Genomic DNA, 17,026 nt, shown 5'->3' with positions numbered 1-17,026 from the left:
GAAAATAATGGGAAAGAAATGGGGAAATAATGGGGAATAAATGGGGAAAATCATGGGGGAAAATGGGGAAATAATAGGGAAAATAATGGGGAAAATAATAGGGGAAAATGGAGAAAAAACGGGAAAGAAATGGGGAAAATAATGCCAAAAAATGGGGAAAGAAATGGGGAAAATTGGGGAAAAAATAGGGAAAAATGGGGAAAATAATGGGGAAAATCAGGGAATTGAAATTTGTCAGGATGGGGAATTTTGGGATCGAAATTTCTCAGGATTCTTGGGAATGTTGGGATAAAATCAATCAGGATTGGGAATTTTGGGATTGAAACTTCCTGGGATTGACAATTTTGGGATGAAATCCTTCAGGATTTGTAATTTTTGGAAAAATTTGGGAATAAAATTCCCCTGGATTGGGAATTTTGGGCTGAAATCTCCCAGAAATGGGAATTTTGGGCTGAAATCTCCCAGAATTTTTGGGATTTTTGGGAATTTTGGGATTTTTTTCTCTTTGGGAATTTTGGAATTTGAATTTTTGGATTTTTTGGGATTTTGGGGCTCTCCCATGGCTGATCCCAGGCACGGTGCTGCTGAGCAGGAGCAGGGAACCCCTCGGGATGGGCAATTCTGGGCTGAAATCTCCCAGAAATGGGAATTTTGGGTTTAACTCCCAGAATTTCCATTTCTTGGAATTTTTGGGGATTTTTTTGGAATTTTTGGGGAATTTTGTGGGGGAATTTTTTGGGGGATTTTTGGGCTCTCCGTGGCTGATCCCAGGCACGGAGCTGCTGAGCAGGAGCAGGGAACCCCTGGGGATGGGGAATTCTGGGCTGAAATCTCCCAGAAATGGGAATTTTGGGATTTTTTTCTCTTTAGGAATTTTAGAATTTCTATTTTTTTTGGGAATTTTTGGGGATTTTTGGGCTCTCCCGTGGGTAATCCCGGGCACGGAGCTGCTGAGCAGGAGCAGGGAACCCCTCGGGATGGGCAATTCTGGGCTGAAATCGCCCAGAAATGGGAATTTTGGGCTGAAATCTCCCAGGATTTCTGGATTTTTGGGAATTTTGGGATTTTTTTCTCTTTGGGAATTTTGGAATTTGAATTTTTTGGACTTTTTGGGAATTTTTTGGGGGATTTTTGGGCTCTCCCGTGGCTGATCCTGGGCATGGAGCTACTGAGCAGGAGCAGGGAACCCCTCGGGATGGGCAATTTTGGGCTGAAATCGCCCAGAATTGGGAATTTTGGGATTTTTTCTCTTTGGGAATTTTTGAATTTCTATTTTTTGGGTTTTTTTGGGATTTTGGGGCTCTCCCGTGGGTAATCCCGGGCACGGTGCCGCTGAGCAGGAGCAGGGAACCCCTCGGGATGGGAATTTTGGGCTGAAATCGCCCAGAAATGGGAATTTTGGGCTGAAATCTCCCAGGATTTCTGGATTTTTGGGAATTGTGGGATTTTTTTCTCTTTGGGAATTTTGGAATTTGAATTTTTTGGGACTTTTTGGGAATTTTTTGGGGGATTTCTGGGCTCTCCCGTGGCTGATCCCGGGCATGGAGCTGCAGAGCAGGAGCAGGGAACCCCTCGGGATGGGGAATTTTGGGCTGAAATCGCCCAGAATTGGGAATTTTGGGATTTTTTCTCTTTGGGAATTGTAGAATTTCTATTTTTTTTGGGAATTTTGGGCTCTCCCGTGGGTAATCCCGGGCACGGTGCTGCTGAGCAGGAGCAGGGAACCCCTCGGGATGGGAATTTTGGGCTGAAATCGCCCAGGATTTTGGGATTTTTGGGGAATTTGGGGATTTTATTCCCAGAATTTCTATTTTTTTTATTTTTTGGGATTTTTGGGCTCTCACGTGGGTAATCCCGGGCACGGTGCTGCTGAGCAGGAGCAGGGTGCTGACGCTGACGCTCCGGACGTCGTCGCTCGTGGGATCCTCGGGATTTTCCTCTGGAATTCCGGGGGGCTGGGGGGAAAAACGGGGAGAAATTCCAAAAAAATATGTGGGTTTGGGGAGAAAAGGGAAAAACAATGGGGAAAAACAGGGGAAAAAGGGGAAAAAATGGGAGTAAAAAGGGGGGATGAAAGGAGAAAAAGCAGAAGGAAAATGGGGAAAAAGGGGAAAAGTATGGGGAAAATATGGGAGGAAAAGGGGGAAAATGAGAGAAAAATGGGAAAAATCTGTGGGGGAAAGGGAGAAGAAAAGAGATGGAAAAGATTAAAAAAAAGGGAGGGAAAAAAAGAGGGGAAAATGGGAGGAAAAGAGGTGAAAAACTGGATAAAAGGAAGGAAAAAGAGAGAAAAAATCTGGGGGGAAGTGGGAGGAAAAAAGGGGAAAAATGAGGGGAAAATGGGAAAAAAGGGAGGGAAAATAGAATAAATTGAAGGAAAAGGAAAAATATGGGGGGAAAGAGGAAAATGGAAGAAAAAAGGGAAAAAATTGGAAAAAAGGGGGGAAATCAGGGGAAAATGGGGAAAAGGAAAAATGAAGGAAAAATAAGGGGAAAAATGGGGAAAATGTTGGAGAAAAGAGAAAAAAGAGGGGAAAGGTGGGAGGAAAATGAGAAAAATTGGGGAAATGGGAAAAAAAGGGGGAAATGGGAAGAGAAATGGTGAAAAATTAGGGGAAAATTGGGAAAGTGATGGGGAGAATTGGGAAAAAATGGAAAATTTGGGAAAAGAATCAAGAAAACTGGGAAAAGGATGGGGAAAATTGGAAAAAAAAAGGGGGAAATTGAGGGTGAAAAGGGAAAATTTGGGGAAAAAGTGGAATATTGGGGAAATAATTAAGAAAACTGGGAAAAGGATGGGGAAAATTGGAAAAAAATGGGGAAAATGGGGGGGAAAAAGGGAAAATTTGGGAAAACTGGGAAACAAGTGGAATATTGGAAAAGGATGGGGAAAATTGAGGAAAATTGGGAAAAGGGTGAAAAAAACTGGGGAAAGGATGGAAAAAGAAGGGGAAATTGGGAAAAAAAGGGAAAATTTTGAAAGTTGGGGAGAAAATGTGGAAAATTGGGGAAAAGATGGGAAAAGGATGGGGAAAATTGGGGAAAATTGGGGAAAGGGAGAGGAAAATTTAGAAAATAATGGGAAAATGGGAAAAAATGGATAAAAATTGAGAGAAGGGTGAAGAAAACTAGGAAAAGCATGGAAAAAATTGGGAAAAAGGAGAAAATACGGGGAAATCTGGAAAAAAAGTGGATGAAATTGGTAAAAGGATGGGGAAAGTTGGGAAAAAGAAGATGAAAATTGGGAAAAAATGGGGAAAATTGAGAAAAGGATGGGGCAAATGGTGAAGAAAATTGGGAAAAAATGGGGAAATTCCAGAAAAAATGGGGAAAATCGGGAATAGGATGAAAAAATTGGGTAAGAGACAGGAAAATTGGGAAAAGGATGGGGAAAAGTGGGAAAAAGATGGGAAAATTGGGAAAAAGATGGGGAAATTATGGAAAAATCGGGAAAGTGATGGAGAAAATTGGAACAAGGGTGGGAAAAGTTGGGAAAAATTCAGAAAAAGAGGCAAAAATTGGGAAGAAAAAGTGAGAAATTTTGAAAACATGGGGAATGTATTGGGAAAAGGATGAAAAAATTGGGAAAGGGAAAGAAAAATTGGAAAAATGAGTAAAAAAATAGGAAAAGGATGGGAAAATTGGGAAAAATTTGGGGAGATTGGGCAAAGGATGAAGAAAATTGGGAAAAGGATGGGAAAGTTGGGGAAAGGATAACGAGAATTAGGAAAAAATGGGGAAAATTGGAAAAGGAACAGAAAATTTAGGAAAATGTTGGGGAAAATTGGGAAAAGGGAGGAGAAAATTTAGAAAAAATGGAAAAATGGGTAACAAAAACAGGGAAAAGGATGAAAAAATTGGAAAGAAATGGGAAAATTGGGAAAAGGACGTGGAAAATTGAGGGAAAAATTTGAAAAAAGGTGGGCAAAATTGGGAAAAAATAGGAAAGTTGGGAAAAGGATGGAAAATTGAGAAAAGGATGGGGAAATTCATAAAAAATGGGGAAAATTGGAAAAGAATGAAGAAAAATGGGGAAAAATTTGGGAAATTCCATGAAAAGGGAGGGAAAATTGGGGAAAATGGAGGAAAACTGGGAAAGGGATGGAAAAGGATGGGGAAATTAGGAAAAGGATGAAGAAAATTGGAAAAAAGATGGGGAAAATCAGAAAAATTAGGAAAAAAGGGGGAAAATTGGGATAAGGAGAGGGAAAAGTTGGGAAAAGGATGGGAAAATACTAAAGAAAACTGGGAAGAGGATGGAAAAAATAGGGAAAAAAGAGAAAATTGAGAAAAGGATGGGAAAATGTTGGGGAAAATTGGGAAAAAGTTGGGAAAAGTTTGGGAAAAGTTGGGAAAAGGTTGGGGAAAGAGTAGGAAAATTAGGAAAAGGATGTGGAAAAGTGGGAAAAGCATGGAAAAATAGTAACGAAAATTGGGAAGAGGATGGAAAAAATAGGGGAAAAAGAGAAAATTGAGGAAAGGATGGGAAAATCATGGACAAAATGGGGAGGGAAAAGGATGGGAAAAATGGGAAAAGTTGGGGAAAAGGGTGGGAAAATTAGGAAAAGGATGGGGAAAGTGGGAAATGGATGGAAAAATAGTAAAGAAATTTGGGAAGAGGATGGAAAAAATAGGGGGAAAAAAGAGAAAATTGAGGGTAAGGACAGGAAAATGTTGGGAAAAATTGGGAAAGTGTTGGGAAAATTGGGAAAAGGATGGGAGAAGTTGGGAAAAGGGTGGGAGGAAGTTGGGCATTGTGACCTGGTCCGAGGGCAGGGCGCACTGGTGCACCAGGAACTCCAGCAGAGCCTCGGCCCCCGGCTGCTGCAGGTGCCCGTGGTGGGCCAGGGCACTGATCAGCTGCACCAGGGCACGCCGCACCTGGGGGGAAAAACGGGGAAAATGGTGAAAATGGGGAAAAACGGGGAAAAAATGGGGAAAAACGGGTGAAAAAATGGAGAGAAAATGGGGGAAAAATGGGGAAAATATGGGGAAAATGGGGGAAATATGAGGGGAAAATGGGAGTGAGGAGCAGGATCAGCTGCAGCAGGGCACGCCTCAGCTGGGGGGAAAAAACAGGGAAAATGGTGAAAATGGGGAAAAATGGTGAAAAAATGGGGAGAAACGGTGGAAAAATGGGGGAAATATGGGGGGAAAATGGGAGTGAGGAGCAGGGATCAGCTGCAGCAGGGCACGCCTCAGCTGGGGGAAAAGCAGGAAAAATGGGAAAAACGGTGAAAAACTGTGAAAAAATGGAGAGAAACGGTGGAAAAAATGGGGAGAAATGGTGAAAAAATGGGGAAAAATATGGGGGAAAATGGGGGAAATATGAGGGGGAAAATGGGAGTGAGGAGCAGGGATCAGCTGCAGCAGGGCACGCCTCAGCTGGGGGAAAACAGGGAAAATGGTGAAAATGGGGAAAAATAGTGAAAAAATAGAGAGAAACAGCGAAAAAATGGGCAGAAACGGTGAAAAAATGGGGAAAATATGGGGGGGAAAATGGGGAGTGAGGAGCAGGGATCAGCGGCAGCAGGGCACGCCTCAGCTGGGGGAAAAACAGAGAAAAATGGGAAAAAACGGTGAAAAACGGTGAAAAAATGGGGAGAAACGGCGGAAAAATGGGGAAAATATGGGGGGGAAAATGGGAGTGAGGAGCAGGGATCAGCTGCACCAGGGCACGCCTCAGCTGGGGGGGGAAAACAGGGGGAAAATGGTGAAAATGGGGAAAAATAGTGAAAAAATAGAGAGAAACAGAGAAAAAATGGGCAGAAATGGTGAAAAAATGGAGAAAAAACAGTGAAAAAATGGGGAAAATATGGGGGGAAAATGGGAGTGAGGGGCAGGGATCAGCTGCAGCAGGGCACGCCCTCAGCTGGGGGGGGGAAAGAGAGAAAATGGTGAAAAATGGGAAAAAATGGGGGAAATATGGGGAAAATGGTGAAAAAAGGGGGGAAATATGGGCAGAAATGGGGGGAAAATGGTGAAAAATGGGGGAAAATGGGAAAAAAATGGAGAAAATGGAACCAAGGGAGTGAGGAGCAGGGATCAGCTGCAGCAGGGCACGCCTCACCTGGGGAGAAAACAGGATTTTGGGGAAAAAATGGGGGAAAAAGGGGAAAAAATGGGGAAAAAGGGGAAAAAATGGGGGAAATATGGGAGAAAACAGGAAAAACCAGTGAAAAAATGGAGAAAAATGCTGAAAAATGGTAAAGAAATGGGGGGAAACCAGGGGAAAAATGGGGAAAGAAGAGTGAATTCCTTGAAAAACGGGGATCTGGGGGGAGATAATGGAAAAATGGGGGCAAAATGGACAAAAAAAAGGGAAAAAAATGAAATTAAACTCCCCTGTAGCGCCCCCTAGGGGCCGGGAAGGGCAGCGGGGTTTGAGATTTTTGGGAATTTTGGGATTTTTGGAATTTTCCAGGGAATTCCAGGAAAAGTTGGGAATACCTTGGGGCTCCCGTCCTGCAGGGGAACTTTCAGGGCAGAGAGGATGGAAGCTTTCTGCATTTCCATCTGGGAAGCTGAAAAAAAATGGGAATTTGGGATGGGAAAATCCCCAAGAAATCCCAAATAAATCCCAGAATTATTCTTCAATAAATGTCAACAAAGCCACAAAATCTGTGTAGAACACTTCCACAAAATTCCCATAAATATCTCAATAAATCCCCCCCCGAAAAATCCCATAAAATCAACAAACAAACCCCATTAAAACTCCCATAAAAATCCCAATAAATCCCACAAAATCTCCCAATAAATCCCCCAAAAATTCCATTAAAATCCCCCAATAAATCCCATAAAAATCCCATCAAATGCTCCAATAAATCCCAATAAACCACATAAAAATCCCATAAAAATCCCCCAATAAACCCAATAAAATTCTCATAAAACCCTCCAATAAATCCGCACAAAATCCCCAATAAAACCCATAAACACCCCCAATAAATCCCATAAATGTCCCCAATAAATCCCCCAATTAATCTCCCAATAAACCTCCAACAAACCCATAAAACCCCACAAAAAATCCTATAAATCCCATAAAAACTCCATTAAAATCATCCCCTATAAATCCACAAACCTCCCCCCAAAAAACCCCACACAACCCCATAAAACCCCCAATAAATCCTGTAAAACCCCTATTAAAACCCCAATAAAATCCCCATTAAACCCCCAATAAATCCCATTAAAAACCCCAATAAAACCCCCAATAAATCCTGTAAAACCCCTATTAAAACCCCAATAAAATCCCCATTAAACCCCCAATAAATCCCATTAAAAACCCCAATAAACCCCCAATAAAACCCCCAATAAATCCCATTAAAAAGCCCATTAAACCCCTAATAAATCCCATTAAAAATCGCATTAATATCCCACAAAATTCCCCAATAAATCCCTATAAAAACCCCATTAAAAACCCCATAAAACCCCAATAAATGCCATTAAAAACCCATTAAACCCCCACTAAACCCCCACTAAAACCCCAATAAATCCCACAAAAATCCCATAAAAACCCTAATAAAAGCCCCAATAAAACCCCAATAAAACCCCACAAAAACCCCAATAAACCCTCACTAAAACCCCAAATAAACCCCAATAAAACCCCAATAAATCCCAATAAAAACCCCAATCAAACCCCATTAAACCCCCAATAAATCCCATTAAAAACCTCATAAAAAACCCCATAAAACCCCCAATAAATCCCATCAAAAACCCCATAAACCCCCCAATAAATCCCATTAAAAACCCCATTAAACCCCCATTAAACCCCCAATAAAACCCCATTAAAACTCCATTAAATCCCATTAAAATCCCATTAAAAACCCCAATAAAACCCCAATAAATCCATATAAAAACCACATTAAAAATCCCATAAAACCCCAATAAATCCCATTAAACCCCCATTAAACCCCCAATAAAACCACATAAAACCCCCATTAAATCCCCCATTAAATCCCCGCAAAAACCCCACTAAACCCCATATAAAACCCCATTAAAAACCCCAATAAATCCCATTAAAAATCCCATAAAACCCCCATTAAACCCCCAATAAAACCCCATAAAACCCCCAATAAATCCCATTAAAAACCCCATAAAACCCATTAAATCCCATTAAAACCCCAATAAATCCCATTTAAAACCCCAATCAAACCCCAATAAATCCCATAAAAACCCCCCCAAAAACCCCCCACTAAAACCCCATTGAAAACCCCATTAAAAGCCCCACTAAAACCCCAATAAATCCCATTAAAAACCCCATTAAAAACCCCAATTATTCCCATAAAAATCCTCATTAAACCCCCATTAAATCCCATTAAACCCCCAATAAAACCCCAATAAACCCCATTAAATCCCCATAACAAACCCCAATAAAGCCTCAATAAAATCCCATTACACCTCATTAAAAACCCCCATAAAATCCCATAAAAATCCCATAAAAATCCCATTAAATTCCAAAAAAAATCCTATAAAAACCCCATTAAACCCCCAATAAATCCCATTAAAAACCCCATTAAACCCCAATAACCCCCATTAAAACCCCATAACAAACCCCACAAAACCCCAATAAATCCCATATAAAACCCCATATAAAACCCCATAACAAACCCCATAACAAACCCCATAAAAACCCCACAACAAACCCCAAAAACCCCAATAAACCCCATATAAACCCCATAACAAACCCCATATAAACCCATAACAAACCCCATAACAAACCCCACAAAAACCCCAATAAACCCCATAACAAATCCCACAAACCCCCAATAAATCCCATAAAAAACCCCATAACAAACCCCATAACAACCCCATAACAACCCCCACAAACCCCCATTAAATCCCCCATAACAACCCCCATAACAAACCCCACAAAACCCCAATAAATCCCATATAAACCCCCATAACAAACCCATAACAAACCCCACAAACCCCACAAACCCCCAATAAATCCCATAACAAACCCCATTAACAAACCCCATAACAAACCCCAATAAACCCCAATAAATCCCCATAACAAACCCCATAACAAACCCCATAACAAACCCCATAACAAACCCCAATAAACCCCAATAAATCCCATAACAAACCCCATAACAAACCCCATAACAACCCCACAAACCCCCATTAAATCCCCCATAACAACCCCCATAACAAACCCCACAAAACCCCAATAAATCCCATATAAACCCCATAACAAACCCCATAACAAACCCCACAAACCCCACAAACCCCCAATAAATCCCATAACAAACCCCATAACAAACCCCATAACAAACCCCAATAAACCCCAATAAATCCCATAACAAACCCCATAACAAACCCCATAACAAACCCCATAACAAACCCCAATAAACCCCAATAAATCCCATAACAAACCCCATAACAAACCCCATAACAAACCCCATAACAAACCCCAATAAACCCCAATAAATCCCATAACAAACCCCATAACCAAACCCCATAACTACCCCACAAACCCCAATAAATCCCATAACAAACCCCATAACAAACCCCATAACAAACCCCATAACGAACCCCACAAACCCCAATAAATCCCAAACAAACCCCATAACAAACCCCATAACAAACCCCATAACAAACCCCACAAACCCCACCAAACCCCCAATAAACCCCATAACAAACCCCATAAAAACCCCAATAAATCCCATAACAAACCCCAAACAACCCCATAACAACACCCCACAAACCCCCAATAAATCCCAAACAAACCCCAAAACAAACCCCATAACAAACCCCAATAAACCCCAATAAATCCCATAACAAATCCCATAACAAATCCCATAACAAACCCCATAACAACCCCCACAAACCCCCATTAAATCCCCCATAACAACCCCCAAAAAAAACCCCACAAAACCCCAATAAATCCAATAAACCCCATAACAAACCCCATAACAAACCCCACACACCCCACAAACCCCCAATAAATCCCATAACAAACCCCATAACAAACCCCATAACAAACCCCATAACAAACCCCATAACAAACCCCACAAAACCCATATAAATCCCATAACAAACCCCATAACAAACCCCATAACAAACCCCACAAAACCCCATATAAATCCCATAACAAACCCCATAACAAACCCCATAACAAACCCCACAAACCCAATAAATCCCATAACAAACCCCATAACAAACCCCATAACAAACCCCATAACAAACCCCATAACGAACCCCACAAACCCCACAAACCCCCAATAAATCCCATAACAAACCCCATAACAAACCCCATAACAACCCCAATAAACCCCAATAAATCCCATAACAAACCCCATAACAAACCCCATAACAAACCCCATAACAAACCCCAATAAACCCCAATAAATCCCATAACAAACCCCATAACAAACCCCCATAACAACCCCATAACGAACCCCACAAACCCCCAATAAATCCCATAACAAACCCCATAACAAATCCCATAACAAACCCCATAACAAACCCCATAACAAACCCCACAAACCCCACAAACCCCCAATAAACCCCATAACAAACCCCCATAAAAACCCCAATAAATCCCATAACAAACCCCATAACCAAACCCCACAAAACCCCAATAAATCCCATAACAAACCCCATAACAAACCCCACAAACCCCCAATAAATCCCATAACAAACCCCATAACAAACCCCATAACAAACCCCAATAAACCCCAATAAATCCCATAACAAACCCCATAACAAACCCCATAACAAACCCCATAACAAACCCCACAAACCCCCAATAAATCCCATAACAAACCCCATAACAAACCCCATATAAATCCCATAACAAACCCCATAACAAACCCCATAACAACCCCATAACAAACCCCATAACAACCCCCATAACAACCCCCATAACAAACCCCACAAAACCCCAATAAATCCCATAACAAACCCCATAACAAACCCCATAACAAACCCCATAACAAACCCCAATAAACCCCAATAAATCCCATAACAAACCCCATAACAAACCCCATAACAAACCCCATAACGAACCCCACAAACCCCCAATAAATCCCATAACAAACCCCATAACAAATCCCATAACAAACCCCATAACAAACCCCATAACAAACCCCACAAACCCCACAAACCCCCAATAAACCCCATAACAAACCCCATAAAAACCCCAATAAATCCCATAACAAAACCCATAACAACCCCACAAAACCCCAATAAATCCCATAACAAACCCCATAACAAACCCCACAAACCCCCCAATAAATCCCATAACAAACCCCATAACAAACCCCCATAACAAACCCCAATAAACCCCAATAAATCCCATAACAAACCCCATAACAAACCCCATAACAAACCCCATAACAAACCCCACAAACCCCCAATAAATCCCATAACAAACCCCATAACAAACCCCATATAAATCCATAACAAACCCCATAACAAACCCCATAACAACCCCCATAACAAACCCCATAACAACCCCCATAACAACCCCCATAACAAACCCCACAAAACCCCAATAAATCCCATAACAAACCCCATAACAAACCCCATAACAACCCCCATAACAAACCCCATAACGAACCCCCATAACAACCCCCATAACAAACCCCACAAAACCCCAATAAATCCCATATAAACCCCATATAAAACCCCATAACAAACCCCATAACGAACCCCATAACAACCCCCACAACAAACCCCACAAAACCCCAATAAATCCCATAACAAACCCCATAACAAACCCCATAACAAACCCCATAACAACCCCCATAACAAACCCCACAAAACCCAATAAATCCCATAACGAACCCCATAACAAACCCCATAACAACCCCCATAACAACCCCCATAACAAACCCCACAAAACCCCAATAAATCCCATATAAACCCCATAACAAACCCCACAAACCCCCAATAAATCCCATAACAAACCCCATAACAAACCCCATAACAAACCCCAATAAACCCCAATAAATCCCATAACAAACCCCATAACAAACCCCCATAACAAACCCCATAACAAACCCCACAAACCCCCAATAAATCCCATAACAAACCCCATAACAAACCCCATATAAATCCCATAACAAACCCCATAACAAACCCCATAACAAACCCCATAACAAACCCCATAACAAACCCCACAAACCCCCAATAAATCCCATAACAAACCCCATAACAAACCCCATATAAATCCCATAACAAACCCCATAACAAACCCCATAACAAACCCCCATAACAAACCCCATAACAAACCCCATAACAAACCCCACAAAACCCCAATAAATCCCATATAAACCCCATAACAAACCCCATAACAAACCCCATAACAAACCCCACAAAACCCCAATAAATCCCATATAAACCCCATAACAAACCCCATAACAAACCCCATAACAACCCCCATAACAACCCCCATAACAAACCCCACAAAACCCCAATAAATCCCATATAAACCCCATATAAAACCCCATAACAAACCCCATAACGAACCCCATAACAAACCCCACAAAACCCCAATAAATCCCATATAAATCCCATAACAAACCCCATAACAAACCCCATAACAACCCCCATAACAACCCCCATAACAAACCCCACAAAACCCCAATAAATCCCATATAAACCCCATAACAAACCCCATAACAAACCCCATAACAAACCCCACAAAACCCCAATAAATCCCATATAAACCCCATAACAAACCCCCATAACAAACCCCACAAAACCCCAATAAACCCCATAACAAACCCCATATAAACCCCATAACAAACCCCATAACAAACCCCATACCAAACCCCACAAAACCCCAATAAATCCCATACCAAACCCCATACCAAACCCCACAAATCCCCCATACCAAACCCCACAAACCCCATTAACCCCTGCGTGCCCGGCGCTCACGGTGGCTGTTGAGGAGGTGGCAGCAGCAGCAGCAGCGCCCCCTGGCGGTGCCGCTCGGGGCCGCTCTCCAGGCGCGGCAGCAGCCACTGCACCAGGCGCTCCGGGAACGGACCCGCTGCGTTTGGGGCGGAAAACGGGCCATTTTGGGAAAATCCTGCCGTTCCGGGGAATCGGGGAGCTCGGCAGGGGGACATGACGGGGTTTTGGGGAAATCAGGAAAAAAATCGGGGAGTTTTGGGGAAAAAACAGCGATTTTCTGGGGAAAATACGGGAGATTCTGGAGGAGAAAACGGGACATTTTGGGGAGAAAAGGATGGAATTTTGCAGGAAATTTGTGGGATTTTGGGGGAAATCATGGGATTTGGGAAAATATGGACAGTTTGGGGGAAGGTAATGGGATTTTGGGGGGAAATCAGGGAATTTTGGGGGGAAATGGTGGGATTTTGGGGAGAAATCAGGGAGTTTTGGGAGTTGGAGCCGCTCTGGGAATGGGCCCTCTGTGATTTGGAGGAAAAACAGCGAGTTTTGGGAAAATCCTGGAATTCGGGGGAAATCAGGAGTTTTGGGGGGAAATCTGGGAATTTCGGGAGAGAAATGACAGGATTTTGGGAAAAAAAGCAGGGAAATCCTGGGGAAAATAAGGGACATTTTGGGAGGAAAAGTGAGGGAATTTTGGGGGGAATTTGTGGAATTTTGGGGGAAAATCTTGGAATTTTGGGAAAATCTGGCACTTTTGGGGGGGAAATGACAGGATTTTGGCGAAATCAGGGAGATTTGGGGGGAAAATTTTGGGGAATTTTGGAGAAAAAAACAGCAATTTTCTGGGGAAAATACGGGAGATTCTGGAGGAGAAAACGGGAAATTTTGGGGAGAAAAGGATGGAATTTTGTAGGAAATTTGTGGGATTTTGGGGGGAAATCATGGGATTTTGGGAAAATATGGGGAGTGTAGGGGAAGATAATGGGATTTTGGGGGAAAAAACAGCGACTTTTGGGAAAATCCAGCAGTTTGAGGTGGAAATTATAGGATTTTGGGGGGAAAATGCTGGGAATTTGGGGGAAAATGATCTATTTTTGGAGGGAGTTTTGGGGGAAAAAAGGAATTTTGGGAGAACATCTGAAGATTTTGAGGGACAAATCGTGGAATTTGGGGAAATTTGTGGAATCTTGGGGGAAAATAATAGGGTTTTATTAAAAATAATGGAATTTGGGGAGAAGATCATGGGATTTTGGGGGTTATATCAGGGAATTTTGGAGGGAAATAATGAAATTATGGGGAAAAAAAATCTGGGGATTTTAGGGGGAAATTGGGGATTTTTGGGAGTTGGAGCCGCTCCGGAATGGACCCGCTGGGATTTTGGGGAAAAACAGGGAATTTTGGGAAAAATCCAGGAATTCTGGGAAAATCTGGGAGTCTAAGGTGAAACCAGGGAGTTTTGGGGGAAATGGAGGAATTTTGGGGGAAAATTTTGGGGAATTTTGGGGAAAATCAAGGAATTTTGGATGAAAATATGTGAAATTTTGGGAGAAAATGTTGAAATTTGCAGAAAATTTGTGGAATTTTGGGAAACTATGGGGACTTTGCGGGAAAATCAGGGGATTTTGGGAAAAATCATGGAATTTTGGAGAAAAACCGTAGAATTTTGGGGTAAAATCAGGGAATTTTGGGAGTTGGAGCTGCTCCGGGAAGGGACAAGCTGAGAATGGGAAAATGTGGGAATTCTGGGGGGAAATCTTGGAATTTTGGGGGCAATTTTTGGATTTTGGGGGAAAATAATGGAGTTTTTGGGAGGAAATTCAAGGAATTTTGGAAGAAAATATTGGGATTTTGGGGAAAATTGTGGAATTTTTTTGGAATATCAGGGAATTCCTGGGGAAATAATGGAATTTTGGGGAGGAAATAAGGGGATTTTGGGGAGAAATTAAAGGATTTTGTGGAAAATTTTGGGGGGATTTTGAGGGGAATTAGTGAAATTTTGGGGGGGAATTGTGGAATTTTGGGAAAACCTGGAAATTTTGGGAGGAAGTAATGGGATTTTGAGGGAAAATCACAGGATTTAGGGAAAAAATTGGGGAATTTTGAGGGGAAATATGTGGAAATATGTGAAATTCTGGGAGAAAATCAGGGAATTTTAGGGGAAAAACATGGGATTTTCAGACAAAACTACAGAATTTTGGGGAAAATCAAGGTAGTTTTAATGGAAAAATGGAATTTTAGGTGAAAACCAGGTAATTTTGTGGAAATTATGGGATATTGAGGGAAATGGTGGCAATTTTGGGGAAAAATTTGGGAACTTTTGGGAAATACAGGGAATTTTGGGGGATAATAATGAAATTTTGGGAGAAAATCCAGGGAATTTTGGGAGAAAATTGTGGAATATTGGGAAAATCCAGAAATTCTGGAGAAACATAATGTGACTTTGGGTGAAAATCAGGGAATTTCGGGGAAAAATAATGGAAATTTGGGAGAAATTTATGAATTTTTGGAGGGAAATTGTTGAATTTTGGGGGGAAACTTGGGAATTCCTGGGGAAATAATGGAATTTTAAGGGAAAATAAAGCAATTTTGGACAAAAAATTCAGGGAATTTGGGGGGAAAATTATGGAATTGTGGGAAAATTGCAGAACTTTGGGGAAAAATCAGGAAATTTGGTGGAAAATCATGGAAGTTGCGGAATTTTGGTGGAAAATCAGGGAATTTTGTTGGAATTTTGGGGGAAAACCGCTGGAATTTGGGGGGAAAATTTAAGGAAATTCAGGGGAAAATCATTGGATTTTGGGAAAATCCGTGAATTTTTGGGAAATAATGAAATTTTGGCAGGAAAATTCAGGGCATTTTAGGAGAAAACATTGGGATTTTGGGGAAAGTTGTGGAATTTTGAGGGAAAATCAGGAAATTCCTGGGGAAATAATGGGATTTTGGGGGAAAAGAAGAGAATTTTGGGGAGGAACTCAGGGAGTTTGAAGGGGAATTTTGGGAATTTTGGAATGGATTTGGGGATTTCTCACCCAGGACGGAGAAGCAGCGCAGCAGCTCCGTGTGGTTCTTGCTGCTCGTGGGGATGTTGGGATCAGCTGGAGCACACATCTGGGGGAAAAAAACATGGAAAAATCATGGGAAAAACATGGAAAAATCATGGGAAAAATTGGGAAAAAATGCCAGAAAAATTGGAGAAAAATCTGGGGCAAATCCTGGGAAAATTGGGGGAAAATCCTGGAAAAATCCCAGAAAAAACAGACAAAATCCCAGAAAAAAACAGACAAAAATCCTGGAAAAATTCTAGGAAAGCCTGGAAAAAATTGGGGAAAATCCCAGAAAAATTAGAAAAATGTCTGAGAAAAATCCTGGAAAAATACAGGAAAAATTGGGGGAAAATCCTGGAAAAATCTGGGAAAAGTCTGGGGCAAATTCTGGGAAAATCCTGGAAAAACCCAGGAAAAATTGGGGAAAAATCCTGGAAAAACCTTGGAAAAATGTGGGGCAAATCCTGGGAAAGTCCCAGAAAAATCCTGGGAAAATCCTGGGAATGCCTGGAAAAAAAATTGGGGAACAATCCTGGAAAAATCCTGGGAAAATCCAGGAAAAATCCAGGAAAAACTAGAGAAAAGTCCCAGAAAAATCCTGGGAAAATTCTGGGAAAGCCTGAAAAAAATTGGGGAAAAATCCCAGAAAAATTAGAAAAAAATCTGAGAAAAATCCCAGAAAAATACAGGAAAAATCCTGGAAAAATCCCAGAAAAATCTGGGGCAAATCCTGGGAAAATCCCAGAAAAATCCTGGGAATGCCTGGAAAAAAACTGGGGAAAAATCCTGGGAAAATCCTGGAAAATTCTGGAGAAAACTGGGGAAAAATCCTGGGAAAATCCCAGAAAAATCCTGGGAATATCCTGGGAAAATCCCAGAAGAGCCTGGCAAAATATGTGAAAAAGATGGGAAAAAGCCAGGAAAAATTCAGGAAAAGTCTGGGAAAAATCCTGGGAAAGCCTGAGAAATATTTGGGAAAAGTCTGGGAAAAATGCAGGGAAAACCCCAGAAAAATTTTGGAAAACTCTTGGAAAAGTCCTGGGAAAATCTAGAAAAATTCCCAGAAAAATTCAGGGAAATTCCAGGAAAAATCCAGGAAAATTCCCAAGAAAGTCCACAAA

The 17,026-nt window shown here is 41.6% G+C and overlaps 1 protein-coding gene across 1 annotated transcript in view; it reads right to left on the bottom strand.

Annotated features, from left to right (window-relative positions):
• Nucleotides 1-1,602: 1,602 nt before the first annotated feature.
• Nucleotides 1,603-17,026, bottom strand: part of LOC135291976 (maestro heat-like repeat-containing protein family member 1) — a gene marked incomplete at its 3' end in the record, with an annotated part of 50,340 nt that continues 34,916 nt past the window's right edge. The window contains exons 11-15 of the mRNA XM_064406207.1: nucleotides 15,891-15,969; nucleotides 12,883-12,997; nucleotides 6,451-6,524; nucleotides 4,762-4,881; nucleotides 1,603-1,955 (exon numbers count right to left, since the gene is read on the bottom strand). Coding sequence (XP_064262277.1) covers nucleotides 1,603-1,955; nucleotides 4,762-4,881; nucleotides 6,451-6,524; nucleotides 12,883-12,997; nucleotides 15,891-15,969 — 741 coding nt within the window. The remainder of the gene's footprint in view (nucleotides 1,956-4,761; nucleotides 4,882-6,450; nucleotides 6,525-12,882; nucleotides 12,998-15,890; nucleotides 15,970-17,026) is intronic.

The sequence above is a fragment of the Passer domesticus genome, unplaced genomic scaffold (genome assembly GCF_036417665.1).
Source record: "Passer domesticus isolate bPasDom1 unplaced genomic scaffold, bPasDom1.hap1 HAP1_SCAFFOLD_170, whole genome shotgun sequence".
NCBI classification, from domain to species: domain Eukaryota; kingdom Metazoa; phylum Chordata; class Aves; order Passeriformes; family Passeridae; genus Passer; species Passer domesticus.
Note: the sequence above shows the minus strand (reverse complement) of the source record. Positions and strands in the feature narration are given on the sequence as shown.